Genomic DNA, 20,453 nt, shown 5'->3' with positions numbered 1-20,453 from the left:
ACTTCCTCTTTCTGTAACCTTTCTCTACATACCAAAACTGAACAAGTACGTGCATAATTAATATATTTTACAACTTCAACAAGCATCAGGACAACTTGTGACATGTCTAGACTATAGTTCTGGAACAAAGGCCCCCACCCTCAATTTATTCTTATTCTGCTTTTCCACTTGTCAGCAGTTCTTCTAAAAAGTATGCAGCACAGTAAAAAAGAGGAAGTTTGTCTGGTCAAGATGTTTTATAATACAAAAGAGAAAGATTGATTAATCTGTTGTTAGTCTAAACATTTTTCTAATAAAAAATAATAAAACCAATAATAAAAATAAATTCCTTTTCTCCAACATGTGCCAACGCTGAAGTCGAGAGAAAACAGAGGTATGTCGCGTTTGACTATTTATAGGGGTTTGCTCTTGAGCTGATTGGATAATAGAATGATTGTGTGTGCGATGAATTAGCCTCGTCAAACACTAATCATGCTCCTACCGAAATTTGTTTATAAAACATAACTTATTCATTTCATTTTGTAAATGTGTTATTTTCGAGGCTGATCTCAAAAGTATAAATCATTTTAATAATAACCTTCAGCATGCAGTGGGACAGTTTGCTGCTGAGTGTGACATGGCAGGGAAAGAAACAGCTCCTCTAAGTCAGAATTTGACTGGAAAAAGGTGGCCATCTTGTTTGAAGGGGAGTCCTTTTTTATGAGGAATGGAATGTGAGATTAAAAGATGGATCGGTGCAGCGGCAGCAATAATGCAGTTGATGTGATTGTCTGTTGTGGTGAAGGAGCTGAGACGAGAGGTAATATTCTCAATTTACTGCTCAATCTACGTTCCTACTCTCACCTATGGTCCTCACTGAAAGGACAAGATCTCGGATACAACGGGACACATTTTACAAAGTGTTATGACCCGCCTGTTTGAGTCATTAAAGATAAAAGAGAGATGAGCCAACAAAATAGCCTGAACGCAAATTATTTATTATAAAATGTAACTCATAGAACAATTAATCAAAGCAACCAACAAATGTCTAGGGATAATAATGAAGATAAAGAACTTAGGATATAAATCACAACAACACTTTAACTACATAATATAAGTAATGCAAAACAAAACCATAAGGTTAAAGAGTCAATGAGATGGCAGGTCTTGACATGAGGACTTCCGAGTAGTCATAGCGTCCTGGGTTAGCTAGCACAACAACTTTCATATACCCATTAATGAGTAATGCAGGCATCCAATCAGGATTTACCACAAACTCCAATCTGGAGTCCTTGGATCATCAAAGTGTCTTAATATTATAAAACTTAATACCTGTCGCTCTGCCTAAATCATAAAATATTAATTAAGTTTGTGTTCTACTTAAAGTAGAAGTAGTAAACTAGAAAAAATCTTGAACCTAAAAGTAAGGAAACTTTACTATTAAAAGATCCAACTCAGGACAATTGAATGGGCTTTCTAAACGAGGGGCCCCAGTATGCAGCAAACTAGCTGTCCTGGAGCTCCACCTTTTTTAATGTGCGGTGTCTTTCCAGTGATTTGTTTCTCATTCACGGAGTCAGACAGAGAACATTATCCACAACAACACTAGCTACATGAATACACTGGAGAGTGGAGCACAGATGTATCTGCAGAGGTACTGTTTGCCAGATGTTTATGAAACTGTTCTTCTCTTAGGCGCCATCATTGTGTTTACAGTAAACTCGAGGAGCGCAACACATTTACAACCCCACCTACTGCAGTGTTGGAAAACAGTATACCGTCACTCAGCCTTTTTAAACATTATTTAGACATGAAACATCCTGTGAGAAAATGTTTTGCTGCATTCATGGCATGTGTGAAACTTTTTGTCCATGTGTTTCTTCGAATGAGCGAAACTCTGTAGGCACTGATCAGATCTGTACGGTTTCTCTCCAGTGTGAATCCTCTTTTGTGTTTTCAGATGTGTTAACTGATTAAACCTCTTGTCACAGTTTGAACACTTGTACGGTCTCTCCAGTGTGAATCGTCTGGTGTGGTTTTAAATTTGGAGGTGTAATAAAAGTCTTCTCACACTAAAAGCACATATACTCTTTCACACCAGTGTGGATCTTTATGTGTTCATTAAGGTTTGCTGATCAGTTGAAACTCTTTCCACACTGAGTGCATGTGAATAGTTTCCCTCCAGTGTGGGTCTTCATGTGTTTTTTTCGACCTCACTGACTGGAGTGTTTTTGAAGCTGCTGCAAACGATCTGGATGAGCTCACAGAGACTATAACATCTTATATCATTTTCTGTGAAGACCGGTGCATTCCTCCCAGGACTCAACTCGCATACACCGACAAACCGTGGTTCACTGTAAAAGTTAGACAGTCACGTCAGGCCAAGGAGGTTGCTTACAGGAATGGGGAGAGGGCCTTGTATAAGCAGGTCTAATACACACTGGAAAAGGAAATGAGTCGCAAAAAGGAACTATTCTGAGAAACCAAGGAGACAGTTCTCTTCCAGCGACTCAGCATCCGTGTGGAAAAGCTTAAAAAACATCACAAACTACAAGACACCATCCCCCAGTACTGTAGACAACAAATTACTTGCAAACAACCTGAATGAGTTTTACTGCTGGTTTAAGAAAAACCCCCATACCCACTCTGAACTGCTCTTCATGTCACCATTAACACCTCCATCACCCCCGCCTACCCCATACCTGCACTTCAGTTCAGTGAAGATTATGTGTGCCAGGTCTTCAGGAAACAAGAGGAAAGAAGCACCAGGTCCAGATTTTATAACACCAGCCTGTTTAAAATCCTGTGCTGACCAACTGGTCCCCATCTTCACCCTGATCTTCAACAGAGATCACTTGAACTGTGTGATGTGCTCTCCTGCCTCAAACGCTACCCCATCATCCCCATCCCAAAGAAACCTAAACTTAGAGGACTAAATGTCTACAGACCGGTGGCGCTGACATCGGTGGTCATGAAGTCTTTTGAAAAACTAGTGCTGGCCCACCTGAAGGACATCACTGAACCCTCACTGGACTCTCTTCAGTTTGACTACAGAGCAAACAGGTCTGTGAATGATGCAGTCAATATATGACTGCATTATGTTCTGCAACTCCTAGACAGGCCCAGGCCTATGTGAGGATCTTGTTTGTTGACTTCAGCTCGGCTTTTAACACTATCATTCCAAAACTTATCCTGCCCAAAATAACTCCGCTCTCTGTGCCCACCTCTGTCTGTCAGTGGATCAACAGTTCCCTAACGGGCAGGCAGCAGCTGGTGAAGCTGGGAAAATTCTCATCCAGTATCTGCACAATCAGCACTGGCACCCCCTAGAGGTGTGTTCTTTCCCCATTGCTCTTCTCCCTGTACATGAATGACTGCACTTCAAAGGACTCCTCTGTCAAACTCCTGAAGTACTTATCCAGAGCGAGCAAAAGGGCTGCAAAAATTACTCTGGACCCCTCACACCCAGCACACTGCCTCTTTGAACTTTTAACATCTGGTTGACGATACAAAGCAATGCGCACCAGAACAGCCCAACCCAAAAACAGTTTCTTCCCTCAGGCAATCCATCTCACGAACACTTGATAATAATAACTGTGGAACCAACATCACTACTTGCTATACACTCACATTTACACTTTTTAACAACACACTTTACATGCCAATTTGCACATAACAGTTGCACATATAACGTTGTATATAGGAATATAGTAATAGTAATATAGCTCTACATACACTTGTCTATTTGAATATTTGCATTCACTACTTACTGTTTTTTTATATTTATTTATTATCTGCTTATTGTCCTGTCTCTATAATTCTGTTGCACTGTAGAAGCTCTGTCACGAAAATAAATTCCTTGTATGTGCGAACATACCTGGCAATAAAGCTCAGTCTGATTCTGATTAAGGTCTGAGAAGTTGCTGAAACTCATCCCACACCGAAGCTGCGGTCACATTAGAGTTTGAGCAAGCAAAACTCTGTTGTACAGCACTGCAAAAAGGGACGGGATTAAACAAGATGATTAGACATTAAAAAAAGTGAGCGATTGGTCCATATTTTAAATTTCTGTCCAGAGAGGTTTTGTTTTGATCTTCAATTGGTCCTACACAGTCAGGTGATGTGATTTCGCAGGTCAGAGTTCACCAAGCTTGAACTTTTTAAGGCAGTGAACTGCAAAACTTGACGCACAAACTTGTATTTCCAGTCTGAAGCCTTCATGTTTGTATGAGAGGAAGTCTATGGGAGAAAAGTCCAGTGTGACCGCGGCTTAAGTGCAAGTGAATAGTTTCTCTCCAGTGTGGCTCTTCATTTGTAGATTAAGGGATGATGATTGGCTGAAACTCTTCGCACACTGAGTGCATGGGAGTTGTTTCTCTAGTGTGGATCCTCATGTGTTTATTAAGGGATGATGATTGGCTGAAACTCTTCCCACACTGACTGCATGTGAATGGTTTCTCTCCAGTGTGGACCCTCATGTGTTTATTAAGGTGTGATGAGCAGTCAAAACTCTTCCCACACTGAGTGCATGTGAATGGTTTCTCTTCAGTGTGCATCCTCATGTGTTGATTAAGGGATGATGAGTGGATGAATCTCTTCCCACACTGAGTGCAGGTGAAAGGTTTTTTTTCTCCAGTGTGGATCATCATGTGTAGATTAAGGGATGATGAGCGGATGAAACTCTTCCCACACTGAGAGCATGGAAATGGTTTCTCTCCAGTGTGAATTATCATGTGTAGATTAAAGAATGATGATTGGCTAAAACTCTTCCCACACTGAGTGCATATGAATGTTTTCTCTCTAGTGTGGATCCTCATGTGTTTTTTAAGGGATGATGATCGGCTGAATCTCTTCCCACATTGAGTGCATGTGAATGGTTTCTCTCCAGTGTGGATCCTCATGTGTTGATTAAGGGATGATGAGTTGATGAAACTCTTCCCACACTGAGTGCATGTGAATGGTTTCTCTCCAGTGTGGACCCTCATGTGTTTATTAAGGTGTGATGAGCAGTCAAAACTCTTCCCACACTGAGTGCATGTGAATGGTTTCTCTCCAGTGTGAATCATCATGTGTAGATTAAGGAATGATGATTGGCTGAAACTTTTCCCACACTGAGTGCATGTGAATGGTTTCTCTCTAGTGTGGTTCCTTATGTGTTTATTAAGGGATGATGATTGGCTGAAACTCTTCCCACACTGAGTGCATGTGAATGGTTTCTCTCCAGTGTGGACCCTCATGTGTTTATTAAGATGTGATGAGCAGTCAAAACTCTTCCCACACTGAGTGCATGAGAATGGTTTTTCTCCAGTGTGGATCCTCATGTGTTGATTAAGGGATGATGAGTGGATGAAACTCTTCCCACACTGAGTGCATGTGAATGGTTTTTCTCCAGTGTGGATCCTCATGTGTTGATTAAGGGATGATGAGTGGATGAAACTCTTCCCACACTGAGTGCATGTGAATGGTTTCTCTCCAGTGTGAATCATCATGTGTAAATTAAGGTTTGATGATTGGCTGAAACTCTTCCCACACTGAGTGCATGTGAATGTTTTCTCTCCAGTGTGGATCCTCATGTGAATCTTAAGATCGTCTTTTCTTCCAAAACTCTTTCCACACTGAGTGCAGGTGAAACAATTCTTGTCCCTCCTTTTTAAAATAACTTCAGTCTGTAAATGATTTTTTTCCTCAATTTTGACATGATGTTTCTCCTCTTTACTCCCCTCATTCTCTTCAATTAGGTCTGAAATAAATAAAACATTAGTTTTCATTAAGTCTTAAAACTCTCATCAAAAGCTGAAAAGTGAAAAAACACTGGAAACATTGGCTACACACACTGTAATTTTGATGCACATTAAATGTAAAATAAATCAGATCATATTTTGTTTGGTCCATTAACATGTACACATTTAAGATGATTCAATTCAATTCATCTTTATATATCTAGTGCTTTTACAATGTAAACTGTGTCAAAGCCGCTTAACATAGAAGTTATGGTAAATTGAAAGTGTCCTGTTTTCAGCGTTTCTTACATAATTGATCACAAAAGTAATTTTGGTCATTGTAGTAAAGTTCGTTGTTGTGTGGGAAGAAGAAGACAGGGTCGGTGATATCAGGTAAGCAATATATTTTATTATTTAATGCACACCACTTGCAGGCTGTGTCTGTGCATGTGTGTGCTCTCTCCACTCCCGACTGCTCCTTCTGTTCTCCTTAAGAAGGGAGTCTCTCCGGCCCAATCACTAGAAAGACAGGTGTTATTTATCATTTCTAATTGACCTGCTGATTAGCCGCCGGGCTCCTAGCATGCTCTCCCCCCTTATTGGGTGTTCGATCACGCTTACATCTCCACATACTCTCCCAGATACCTTACCTCCACTCGCCCAATTGCACACTTCCGTGGGTTGGCCGTGAGCCCGGCCCGTCTCAGAGCTGACAATACCGCTCTCAGATGTTGCATATGCCGCTGCCAATACTGTAAATGATGATGTAGTCTAAATAAGCAGCGGCATATGCTGTGTGAGGGCAGAGTATTTTATACATTAGGTGCTGAAACGTTGCCGGTGCCCCGAACAGCCCGAACGGAAGCATCACAAATTGGTGCAATCCAAACGGTGTAGTGAAGGCTGTTTTTTTCGCGGGATATTGGAGATAAGGGGATCTGCCAATAGTCCTTTGTTAAATCCAATGTCGAGTAATATTGAGCAGCACCTAACCGGTCGAGCAACTCGTCAATACGCGGCATTGGTTAAGCGTCAAATTTCGACACAGCATTCACCTTGCGATAATCCACACAGAACCGGACCGAGCCGTCTGTCTTAGGTACTAAGACAATCGGGCTGGCCCAGTCGCTGTGGGATTCTTCTACTACTCCCATTTTCAACATATTACTCAATTCTTCCTGAATCACTTTTTTCTTGTGTTCAGGTAGGCAATACGGCCAGGTCCTAACGACCACGCCCGGTTCAGTCTCGATATGGTGCTGGATCAGGTTAGTACGACCAGGCAGGGGCGAAAACACGTCTGAGTACTCACGTTGGAGGTGCCGGATGTCGAGGAGCTGGCTTGCTGAGAGATGATCGCCCCCCGTAACCAGAGCGTTCGACCACCTCGTAATCGATATCACTGACTCGTCGTGTGACCACAAACGGCCCTTGCCACTTGGCGATTAATTTAGAGCTGGAAGTGGGTAGCAGTACAAGTACTTTATCTCCCTGTGAAAATTTAAGAAGTTTAGTGCCCTTATCATATCGCCGGCGTTGGTCATCCTGGGCCTTAAGCAAATTCTCTGTAGAGAGCCGCCCCAGTGTGTGGAGTTTTGCTCTAAGGTCCAGGATATATTGAGTTTCATTTTTACTTTTTGAAGGCTCGTCCTCCCAAGCCTCTCTAACGACATCCAAAACCCCTCTGGGCTGTCTGCCGTAGAGAAGCTTGAATAGGGAAAACCCCGTGGAGGCTTGGGGAACCTCCCGCACAGCAAATAATAAAGGCTCCAACCACTTATCCCAATTTTTCACATCCTCCTGAACAAATTTACAGATCATTGATTTAAGCGTGAGATTAAATCTTTCCACCAGCCCGTCTGTTTGTGGGTGATAGACGCTGGTGTGAATAGATTTAACGGCCAATAATCTGTAAAGCTCGCGCATCGTGCCTGACATGAACGCGGTGCCTTGATCCGTGAGAATCTCCTTGGGGATTCCTACTCGGAAGATTATCCGAAACAGCGCCTCCGCAACACTCTTTGCTGAGATGTTACGGAGCGCCACTGCTTCCGGGTATCGGGTTGCATAATCCAACAGAACTAATGTAAACCGGTGCCCACGTGCGGATTGCTCTAATGGCCCGATGAGATCCATACCAATTCTCTCGAAGGGGATCTCCATAATTGGTAATGGGCGCAACGGCGCTTTTGTGGTGGCCGGTGGATTTACCAACTGACATTTACGGCACGCAGTGCACCATCTGCTGACGTCACCGTGAATGCCTGGCCAAAAGAATCGGGTCATGAGGCGAATTAGTGTGGCCGCCTGACCTAAATATCCGACCATAGGATTAGAATGAGCTGCCTGAAAAAGCATTTCCCGGCGGTTCTTTGGTACTAATAACTGGGTTGTATCTTCTTTTGTTTGAGTGTCTTGGGTCACTCGATACACCCTATCATTAATAACCACAAAATACGGGTAGGAGAGGGGTCGATCAGGCTGGAGGATTTTCCTATCAATAACCTGCACTCTTTTGAGTGCATTTTTTAGCGTATCATCACGCGACTGCTCCAAGGGAAAGTCCTTACACTGGGAAATTCCCAGCCCTTCCCCTGAGTCAGCGCGTTACGTCACCGCCTGGGATTCCCCGAGCTGAGCGACACGCCCCCTATCCGGTGATTTCTTCTTCCAAGAAACACCCGCACATAAGACTCCCAATAATCTATTAAATCCAGGCCAATTAGTTCCCAGAATTAGCGGGTGTTTGAGGTGCAGGTTAACTGCTAACTCTACTCTATGCTTTTTCCCCCGAAATTGTGAGGGTGGGCGGCAGATGTCGGAGAAGGCCGGATCTCCTGGGACAGCAGACTCCAGATTTGCTCTCGGTCCTCCCGCTGGGCCTCCATGAGGACTTGGATCATAAAATATTAAATATCCTTTATTTAATGCCTACAAAAACGTATGTGTGATTGTCAGCATAGGACAGTTTGGAGGAGAGAGGGAGGGGGAGAGTGAGAGGGAGGGAAGAGGAGAGGTGAGGTGACGAGTCGGGCTCCAAAGTGACCTGCAGTTTGGCAGTATTTTCAGTTTCGACTGAACAGAAGGGAGATGTCACGTGGTAAATATGAACTAGAGGTCTGCATTAGAGCTGAAAATCTTTGCCCAAACCCGGAGGGACCCGAAAAAATCAAAATCCATCCCTGCAAAAGGTGAAGCAAATGATAACGAAGTAGTAAAAAAGCAAATTTTGACGGCGGTCAAAACAAAACAATCCTACCCAAAACTTGCAAAGTTAGCCAGATCAGAACTCTGCATCTCGGCCTGTAGGAGTAGCAGTGAAACGGTGTTCAGTGCTGCTGGACCCCATGAAAGCAGGACTGCGCTAAAGCTTGTGGATTTAATAATGTTCCTCCACAAAAACACTTAGCCTAATCTTGGTGAGTAAAGGATTTTTATATTATAAATGAATATTAATAAAACCATATAACCATAATGTAGACAGAGTATACAGGCTTGGCAATATTCTTTCAAAATTCAGCTTCACCTTAATGCCAGATTGTGAAGAGAAGTGGCAAAACAAATCTTGCACAGCCTTTATCTTAATTTCGTTATTGCCAAAATACCCGTCATCATTTAGAGTTTATTTTAATTTGATTTGTTAAGCAAGATTTCTTTTCATTGGTGTTAGCCAATTTAATGGCTAAGGGTATGTATACCTAAGTTACAGAGGACGTACTTTATTTTTTTGTTCCAACTTCCTAGTGGCATATAGTCTACGTTTGTTACGAATAAATTATGTTAAAACATATAAATGACTCATTCTTTAAAAAAAAGGCAATAGAGCTGTGTGCATGAGCACATTTGTATAATGTCGTCTGTAAACGGGTTCGGGCTTTATAAAGCTGTCAATCAAAATGTACCTGTCAGGCTCAGGCTTCATCGTGCCTAATTTTTATGGCCCGATTACAGCTCTCTGCATTCCCGCTGCTGTAAATCATTATTGAATTTTCTGAATAAATCATTATTATTATTATTGAAAGTGCTGTGCATCGATTGGCGCGCTCTCTTTCTCTCTCTCTCTGTGTGTGTGCGTGCGAATGAGAGGAGTGTCCCGCACAGAAGAATACAAACAAGACAAACAGGTGACCGCGAGCCTAAGGTCGCATATAAGGTACTCAGTTTCTGAATGGTTTAGGCACAAGCTAACAGTTTAGTAATGCTGTCTGAGCCTTACGTCATAATTTTTTTTATTACGCCAGTAATACCGGATACCAGGGTAATATATGGAGGCGGTTTGACGGTATCAAAATTTAGATACCGTCCAAGCCTTCTTGGAAACGCTGTTCCTGGATGTTCTTCAGTTCCACCAGCGTCTCATGTTGTTGTTGGTGGAGGACCGAAAGGGCCTGGATAGCTTCCGCAAATGGCAGTCTTGATTGAGTGGTCATTCTGGCAGTGAGTCATATTGATAAGACACAGATTTGAAAGCTGTAAATGGCCTATTTTATTCATTTATAATCATAATTATGACAAAATGTTTTTTCTAAAATTTGTAAAGCAGACAGGGAATACTTGTTCATTCTGTGCCTAACTCGTAAACACATCAGAAAAAAAAGTTCTGGGGTAACAGCAGAACAAACAGCTGAATATTTGCCTCACAGACATGAGATATACCTGTACAGCATCGTCATAAAGGCTGGAATGTGCACCTTTGCCTTGCTGTTGGGTCATTTTTATCCATTCTGTGGTGATTTTGAGGCTTAATTTGGCCAAACCTCAATTCAATCTGGGCAAATTTACTTTTCGTTATATTCATGGTTTTCTTCTTTTGGCCTCTATTATAACAACATTTTTTTGATTGCAAAGCCATGACAGCATATAATCATTCATTTATGATTGTTGGGGTTTTCTGTGATAACAGTCAACATTGTTTCATTGGTCTTCACCCATGGCATGGCAAAAAAGGAAATGGGTGAGAGTATAAAGGAAGAGGATTCTCATTTTGTGTCTCTTGTTTTGTTTTCTCCCCGTAGTTAGTGCTGAGGGATTTGTGTTTCATTGTGATTATTGTTATATTGTTTGTTTTGTTGTTGATACTGCTGTTTGTGTGTGAAAAGTACAAAGTGTTTATTATAATTTATATTATTATTTTTGACTAAGACAAAACTTTCCTGGTTCTCACTGTTTGTTATTTAATTTATTTGTTTATTTATTTGTTTATTTTAGAGATGCACAGATGTATCGAACAACCGGTATCGGTCGATATAAGCTTTTTCCCCCGCAATCGGACGATTTTTAAAAAATATTCGATGATCAGTGCCGATATATCCTGTCAATGAAGTTGGGTGGGAATGTGATGCGGTGTGTGTAAAGATGTCTCTTGTCTGGAATTACTTTGAAGTAGGTCACAATGAGGACAAAACTGCAATTTGTAAGCTACGCACAGCAAAAATTTTGCGAGGTGGAACTTCAGTTAAACATTTTAACACAACTAATTTGATTACACACCTTAAATGCTGACATGCAAAGGAATATGAAGAGCTCCTTAAAGCTAAAGCAGAGGCCGCTTTAGCTGCAAAAGTTAAATGCCAAACTCCCTCTATCACGCAAGTGTTTGACAGCGCCTGAAAATTAAAATCTGACAGCACGAAAGCGAGTGAAATTACTCACAAAGTAATTAAATTTATTACGCTTGACGACCAGCCATTCTCTGTAGAAGAAGACACTGGATTTCAGTGACTGGTAAGACATCTTGAGCCTCGATACACTTTATCAAGTCGGCGTTATTTTGTTGACATCTGCTTACCGGAGATATACAGCCACGTGGCTGATCACGCTCACAAGCTGCTTCATAACGACTCCGCGATGAGTTTCACCAGATATTTGGTCTTCAGATGTAAGCCCTACTAGTATGCTTGGTGTCACTGCGCAGTGGATTGATTGTGATTTTAAACTTAAAGTCTTGCTTCATTTACAAGAATTTACCAGATCTCGCACTGCAATGCCGATCTCTTAAGCTTTCACTGATATGTCACGAAAATGAAAAATTGACAGATCAAGAGTGCACGCTGTGGTGGAACATGGCTAAAGCCATGACGGACCGTGAGATTATGAGTTTGCCCTGCATGGTGCATTCCCTCCAGTTGGCTGTCAACGAAGGCATTTTAAGCCAAAGAAGTGTGACAGAATTGGTCTGTATGCGCCGAAAGATTGTTGGTCACTTTAAGCACTAACAGCTTGCTTTTAGTTTAACAGTTTAACAGATTACGAGCTACCAGTCACTCTCACTGTGCAGCAGTGGGCACTGATGGAAAGCCTTACTGCACTTCTCTCCTTTTGAACAAATAACTAAAGAGATTAGCAAAGAGGATGCGTCTGCTGCTGATATTATCCCCCTTCTCGAGACTCTAAAAAGGTTACTCATCAAGGAATGCGACAGTGTACCCGGAGTTAAAACAATGAAAAAAGCATTGCTGGATTCAGTGCAAGAACACTTCAGAAACACCACTTAAAACCACATTTGCAGTATCGCAACCATCCTTGACTCGCAATATAAGAACAAGTTTTTTTTTTTAAACTGACATGAAACGGCAGATGCATGACTTAAAAGTTGAGGGGATTAAAAAACTCGGACATCCTAGAGACAGGGACATGTGTACAGAATCTAGAAGGTAAGTTCAATATAAAATATAATAATAAGCTATAAAATAGGCTTTTCAGTCATTCTCGTTTTTAACACATCTGATAATTTTTTAGATATCATTCAACAAAAGAGGGCTCACATAAAAGCAAAAGAATCTTCAACAGAATCTATCTCTGCTATATTCAATGAAATAGTTTATGTAAAAGGAATTGTGGTGGAGAATGCGAGTGTGTCAACGCAAGTTAGCATTTAACTAGCAGAGCCACTGGTTCCCAGGCACGAGAGCGCACTAACGTACTAGGTTGCTAATCAGGCCCGTCTGCCAGAAGTTGTACAACTCGCAAAAAAATACCTGTCCGCTCCTTGTACGAATGTCGATAGTGAAAGAACTTTTAGCTCACTCAGGTGAAAAAAAAACATATAAATTAAATGAAACTAAAATTCAGTTAAATACCCGCAAATACATTTTTACTACATTGTTATTTTTTGTGTTAAATAAAAGTTTGATGGTTTTACACTATAAATATACTAATTAAAAGTATGTTTATACTTCAGTAGGACTTTAGTACACTTGACAAAAGAATACCAAATACCAGTAATACTTAAATACATTTTTTTGTGTACTACAATAAAGTACACTACAGAAAAAACATCCAAAATACTTTTATTAGTGTGTTTTTCAAAAGTGTGCTTTAAATGCTTTAAACATTAGTTGATTTTAGTACACTGTTTACATACTAATCCTAAGTTTAAAATAAGTTAATATATAAAAAATCTAATAGTAATGTATTGTAGTAGAAGAACATTTTGCTAAAATTACAACATTTAATACTAAAAAATATGATTGGCAGAATTGTAGAAATGCTGGATTAAGATCATCTAGGGCAAAGGTGTCAAACTCAGTTCCAAAAGGGCCGCAGCTCTGCACAATTTAGTTCCAACCCTAATTAAACACACCTGATCAAACTAATTGAGTCCTTCAGGCTTGTTTGAAACCTACAGGTAAGTGTGTTGGAGCAGGGTTGGAACTAAACTGTGCAGGTCTTCGGCCCTCAAGGGATTGAGTTTAACACCCTTGATCTAGGGGGTCGAACCGAGATCGCAATCTTTTTACGATTAATTGTGCATGTGCTCTAATATTTGCTGTACCTAGTACTTAGTATGATTATAATTGTCATGTTTGAATAGATTACCATTAATGACAAAATTAAAAAATTAATTGTTGCTTTTGCAACAAGATTATTGTTGTAAAAAAAATTTGTAAAATGTTGTGTTTGAATGTGTACAAACTGAAAACGAAAAGTAAAAATATTATGGAAAAAAATAAATAAGAACACAAATATTAACATATTACGCTTGTAACAATTTAAGTCAGATGTTAAAAAACAGGAAAAAAACAACAACTAGGCAGTACACTCAGGGCTGCAAGATGGATTTAATTTAGTATTCTTATTATTAAAATATATCTGAATGAGGATCAAATGACTGAGTTGGTCTTTGAGAATGAAAACCAACCTGTTTGTTCCTGCAAATCTTCCTGTTTGATTGTGAATGTTTCTTCAATCTTCACATCTTCACTCTCCTCTTTAATAAACGCCATCTTTATAACAGTCACAGAGATCAGTCGCTTCAGCAGTTTTTCTCTGTGTTTAGACACTTTATCCTGTTTAAAATGAACAAAACAATAAAAATGTTGTTTAAAATAAATAAAATAATGAACAGAAACAAAATAACTTTTCTTCAACACTTGGTTCAACAGTTTCTCTATATGAGAGTAATTAACAAACAGAAATCAGGTAAGTTAGAGCAAGAAACAATAGCCACAATTAAAACTGATTAAAACGAGTAAAGCTGATTAAAGCTGATTAAAACGAGTACTCCATTTCTTATAGTGTTTTATACTTAGAATTATACTTAGAATGGAATGACATTATGCTATTTAAGAAATTAAACCTACATTAAAACACTTATTACTCACATTTCTGTTACTTTATTCAAACAATAGCCCCCATTCCTCTGAGTAAAATAGTACTATGTTGTATAAAGGGTTAAAATAATGTCAACAGCAGGAACATAATTTAGCATTGGGTGAAAAACCTAAAACTTCAATCAATTGGGTTCTTTTTCTTCTTCTTTCGTTTTATTTGGCGGATCGCATCAGTTCTTGTGCATTACCGCCACCTTACTGTAACCTGATTCAGAGACTCTACTCTGTTCCCATAATCCCTTCCCCTAACTCAGACAGTGGCTGTTTCTCAATTCCAAGAACGCAGAGAACGGACTTGCGTTCTTGTGGAGACCGGTCTTGCCAGGTGTCCTCGGAAGAACGAACTCAGGAGACCGCGAGGGCAGAGGACGCGTCCTTTGAGAATTGAGATGCTGCATTCTTCCTTATGGTCACATGACCTTCACGTGTTTTAAAGGGTAAATTATTTAAACATTACAGCCTTCATACAACGATTTATTGTTTTTCCCCTTTTCAAAATTGCATAAAACATAAATATATGTCGCACAATATAAATAAAACTGATTTTAATACGAATTTCAGCAAACAAACACCCTTAATGTGTTTATTTCTTTATTAAGATGTCCATGGTAATGTTTACTTTCACGGTGTCATTTAGGGAAACTCCTGAGGTGAATAAGTTATATCTCTGAACTTTATTAATAAATCTAAATAAAATGCAGTGCTTCCCATTTCCAGTCGCAATGACTTCTGGGACTTCCAGTGCGAGTTCGGTGCTCAGGTCTGCATCAGTGCGTCCTCGATATCAAGATCACATCCGGGAAGTTTCACGCGTCCTCCGTACTTGCGGTCTTGAGTATTGGAACTGAACTTGGGCAGCTGATGATGACGTTGCACGAGAACACGAGGACGCAAGACCGCAGAAGAACGCATATTGAGAAACAGCCAGAGACGTCGCATCAGCCAGCGCTGCGTCTCCAGCTCTTCTGATTTCTGCTTACTCCTCCCACTATGTCAGGTTCAGAAAATAACTCCCTCCATCCCTGCCTTAAACTTTAGAATTTTACATTAAAATAATTCTAATGATCATATTTGATTAATCAGTCCTGTGTCTTTCAAAAATCTAAACAATGCAGTGTACTTAATATGCCTTCCTACCTCGGGATTTAATAAAAATTTCAATGTAAACTAATAATCTCTTTCTTTCTTGACTTCTTCCAATAACGTTCTTCTTTCTTTATTATGCCGCTCACAATGCATGATCACATGTTCAGATTCATTTTTTCAACACTCACATAGACCTGTTCTGTGCTTTGCCATTAACTTCATTGTACTGTTAAGTCCAGTATGCCCAATTCTTAGTCTGGATAAAATTGTATCCTCTATCCTTTTTCCACTCGAGTGCCTCCCTTTACACACTTGTGGCTGAATATTACATATTTGCCTTGCATTCTTTCCTGCTTCCCATTGGAAATGCCGTTTCCCCATTATTTGTTTTTTTATTATTGCTTTAACTTCACTTCTACTGTAATTCACTTCCATTCCTATATTATCTTCCATCGTAGTTTGCTTTGCCATTTTATCTGCAGCTTTATTTTTTTTAATCTAACATGAGCCAGCGCCCACATAAACACATAGAGGTAAAGTTGGTTTTATATTCACATATTCAGACTTTCCCCTTTCCCCAATAATTTCATAAAAGCATTATTTGCCAACTCTAAACAGCGAAATCACTATCAAAGTACAACATTGTTCACAGTTAAATAAACAGTGTTAATGTTGTTTTCAAGTCATAGTTGTATGCTAATTCAGATCAAATATTCAAAGTAACATGGTAAACAATACAGAGACTTCTAAATGAACGAATGTGCGAATATAAAAACAACTTTACCAACCATGAACACTACCTTTACTTTTTCTCCTTTTAATTTATACAACTATTGTAATATTTCAATAACTAAATCTTGACTACAGTCTGAGTGTTTTGCTTCAATGCTTAAAATAGCAGAAATACAATCTGAGCAAACTAAAACTTCCTTAATTCCCGCATCTTTTACCCATTGTAATGCTAAACTTATTGCCAACGTTTCCCTTTGTGTATACTGATAATTTGTTTGAAATCCTTAACTTATTTTTCTATTTGGAATATGCTATTCCTAGCTGGTCATTATCTGGATTTTTTGATGCATCTGAAAAAACATGTATTCTACAATCAATCGTTTTATATCTGTGTAGAAGTTTTAAAACAAACCTTTCTCCAGTTGAAACATCGCAGGAACGGCGCAGTCTTATGACGTCACACGATACGCCAAAATAAAAGTTTTTTTTTTGTTGTTTAGCTTTTTTTGCCACTAACTGTTGCAGTCATGACTTATTGATACATTTCTCCATCGTTTTCCAATTTCCACTTGCTCTCTCTCTCTCTCTCTCTCTCTCTCTCTCTCTCTCTCTCTCTCTCTCTCTCACACACACACACACTTGCATATAAATTACCAAAAATAAAAGATGGCAAAAAAGTGTTCAGTTTAGTAATATTAAATTTATTTTAAAAACAGATTATTAATAGAATACAACATTTAATATTGTAAAATATTAATATTGTTGAAAAATTATTGAAATTGAATTACATATTGATTTATTTTATTCAATTACTTTTTTATTAATTTATTACATTTAGATAAACGTATTTATTGATATAATAAAAAATAATAATAACATTACTTTAAATTAACCAGTTTCATTAATTGTTTCATTTTTAAAAAATCATTTGAATCTCAATATGCATTTTTTTTTCAAATAATGCAACACATTATTAACAATAATTGCTTTTTTGTTTATAGCAAAGCAAGATGAAAGGGAAAGTGTTCTTCCCAGGCAAGATTAAGATGTGCTTCTAAGGATCTACTAGATATCTGAGACAAGATTTACTTGTATTATTTTATTTTGATTTGTAAAAAATATAATTATTTTAATTATAAATCGGTTAATAATAATTATTATTTATTTTTAAATTTTATTCTGTATATTTACTTTTAGAATTATTTCTGTACTGTAACAATTACATTTTTCAGTATTATATAATATGTTGTTATTGTGCTATATATAATGAGAATATTTTTGGTATATACTGGTTGAATTTTCTATATATTGTATACACTGATCAGTGATTATATATAAAAAACAACAACCAGTATCACACACACACACACACACACCCACACACACTTTCAACTCAATTTTTATAGTTATATTTTCTGTTTCTTGATTTTTTTCCCTGTTATTAAAATTTTTATATTTTAAATATTTTTTCGCAATATTTTTTAAAAATATTTTCCAAATTAACTTTCTGGAGAAAGCATTTTTTAATTTTTAAACACCATTTCAAGGACAAAATTATAAGCCCCTTTAGGCCAAATTTTTATTCGATAGTCTTCAGAACAAACCATCATTATACAATAACTTGCCTACTTACCCTAAGCTGCCTAGTTAACCTAATTAACCTAGTTAAAGCTTTAAATGTCATTTTAGGGTGTATAGAAGTGTCTTGAAGAATAAGCAGTCAAATATTATTTACTGTCATCATGGCAAAGATAAAATAAATCAGTTATTAGAAATGAGTTATTAAAACTATTATATTTAGAAATGTGCTGAAAAAATCTGCTCTCTGTTAAACAGAAAACGGAGAAAAAAATTAAAGGGGCTAATAATTATATATATATATATATATATATATATATATATATATATATATATATATATATATATAATTTTTCTGGGTTTTCTATACATATTTATACAAATATTTTTAAAGAAAATGGAATAAAATATGATCAAAATGTTCCTTTCAGTTTTTCACATTTACATTTTCTAAATTAAAGATCAATCGAGCAATCCCTTTTTATTTATATGGAGCTTTTCACAGCATATTGTCAAAGAAATAAACAGTATCAAACAGAATCAAATATACCCTAAATGTTATATTCCAAATACATAATTAGATCACATTTTTTAAATTCTACACATTAATTTAATGAATAAATGAATTCTAGTTATCATTCATTCATTTATATGAATAAATAATGACACAAGTGCAATTGTTGCAAGATTTATTGTATCTTTATGTAAAACGATCATATATTTTATGTTACAATACAAATTGGTTTTATATTATTTGTGGCCGAGACGGGATTCGAACCCATAATTTTGTGTATTTTACTTGTCCCACCTTCCTTCGTTCATATTGGCTAGACGGCGCTCTACACCTACGTGTGTAGCCGAGGAACTGGACAGGAACATTTCAGGCCTTAAAACCACATGCTGTATACTGTACACTCATAATCCCTTCCCCCACTTTTTCAGATCTCTCTCATAAACGGTCAAACTTACTAAATTATTCGATGTAAATCTCAAAATACATGCAATTTAAAACACTTTAATATTTAAAAACAAGTATGACATGTTTTACACAGATACTGTACTGAATGTACTGAAGCCTAACAAGTTAACGTTACTCTGTTAAGCAAATTTCAACAAACGTTATATTATGTAAACGAAATACACACCCTTTGATAAATCTCATGCCACTTTCTTTGTCAAGGAGCTGGCCTGTTGCCCTCATTTGATGGCCAACTCCTGTGCTGGCAAACTTTTTCAGGCGTGAAATCCAGTCAGCGTCTGACATGGCTTTATGAGATTTTTCAGACATTTTTTCTCCTATAAATAGAAGGTTTTGAATTAAAGTATCCAAATTTGAAATACAACACACTAAAACATTAATTTGTGCAGTTGTGTAGTTTTTCCTACCTTTTTTAAGAAATCACTATCAGAAAAAATCCTTTACTGTAAGCAAAACAATGCTGTGCTCTGTCGATTGATGCTGTTCGTTGAATATCACTGATGGTCAATGAACTTTTTGGACCTCTGACCCGCCTCCAGAGGACCGCGTCATTCCTTCGTGTACCTTCGGCTCAGTTCCGAAAATTGGTTGACATCTGACTAACCTGTTTGACTGCACACCTAGCGGTAAATCTTGGAATGGTTCCTTCCCCCCGGCTTCAACATTGTCTCGACTCTGATTGGTCAAATGTTGAAAATATTGAGAATTCCGGTCCGTGATTGGCTGCAAATGTTGAAGCGCTGCAGCGTGATTGGCTACAATGTTGGAGCGAATCGCTCCGATTGGCTCTCATCTTCAGCATTTGTGAAATATTGTCGGACTATCCTTCGGCAGCTGGCGTTCAGGTCGAAGTCTCCCCTGGAGGCGTGAGTTCGAATCCCACTTCTGACAATTCTAATCTTTGGCTATGCGTTCAGGCTCAAGTCTTTATCTCTCTGGCACCATGTCCGAGTGACACAGTAACACTGACAAAGCACCGCATCAATCTCTTTGCGACAAAGTTCATGCAGCATAGCAGTGTCCCTGGCAGCCTTAATAGGCACTTTAGACTGTAGGTTTTAAGGCGTTTGCGATCAAGGTATTGTCCACAAAAACTCGGAAAAGCATGTGAACAAAACAATGCACGAGGGCTTTAATGCAAGTGAACCGAAAGGAGATCAAAAGAACTGTCTTGGAATGCCATGTAGTGGAATGTCCGGGGATGCTGTTGATTTTTAAGGCAATGGGATTCGCAGGACTTTTTGTCAAATCCTCGCGCAATGTTAATTCATGACATTTGACAGATCCACGCTGAACGTCAAGCGACAACGTGATAGGAACGGGAGCATCTTACCATCATTGCTTCAGACTAAGGAAATGTTCTTGGAACTTCACGCCGCCAGGCCTCCAGAGGAGCTGTAGCTTTTTTTGCCCTGGGGAAGCATGATCCACACGGAAGGGGATAAAAAATGCTACTCTGTCATCTAAGCGCTGTCATATGCCAAAAGTTAGCACACTGCCCCATGTGAGGCTCGAACTCACGACCTTCAGATTATGAGACTGACGCGCTGCCTACTGCGCCAATGATGCAGACTGCTGAACCTGCGCAAACTGTGAAAGCCCAGCTTCCATGTCACGGTGCTGCGGTCTGGCTCCTGGGAGACAGCTCGGACCAGGCAAGCATGTCAGGATGGCCGAGCGGCCTAAGGTGCTGCATTCAGGTTGCAGTCTCCCATGGAGGCGTTGGTTTGAATCACATATTGGACAATTCTAATCTTTGGCTATGCG

The 20,453-nt window shown here is 38.8% G+C and overlaps 2 protein-coding genes and 1 non-coding gene across 7 annotated transcripts in view; 1 reads left to right on the top strand and 2 right to left on the bottom strand.

Moving 5' to 3' along the window:
* LOC103910797 (uncharacterized) overlaps nucleotides 1-20,453 on the top strand; it is a 1,018,570-nt gene that overhangs the window by 588,450 nt on the left and 409,667 nt on the right. The window lies entirely within an intron of this gene.
* On the bottom strand, nucleotides 957-16,572 carry LOC101885920 (uncharacterized). The gene is made up of 3 exons (XM_021475691.3): nucleotides 16,542-16,572; nucleotides 13,840-13,987; nucleotides 957-5,719 (listed from the first exon to the last, which is right to left on the bottom strand). The coding sequence occupies exons 2-3, from the start codon at nucleotides 13,922-13,924 to the stop codon at nucleotides 4,299-4,301; spliced, it is 1,506 nt and encodes a 501-aa protein (XP_021331366.2). The 5' UTR covers nucleotides 13,925-13,987; nucleotides 16,542-16,572; the 3' UTR covers nucleotides 957-4,298.
* Nucleotides 20,183-20,255, bottom strand: trnam-cau (transfer RNA methionine (anticodon CAU)). The gene has a single exon. It is a non-coding gene; the product is annotated as a tRNA-Met (tRNA).

This window comes from Danio rerio, chromosome 4 (assembly GCF_049306965.1).
Source record: "Danio rerio strain Tuebingen ecotype United States chromosome 4, GRCz12tu, whole genome shotgun sequence".
Lineage (NCBI taxonomy): Eukaryota > Metazoa > Chordata > Actinopteri > Cypriniformes > Danionidae > Danio > Danio rerio.
This window is presented reverse-complemented; position numbering and strand designations above follow the sequence as displayed.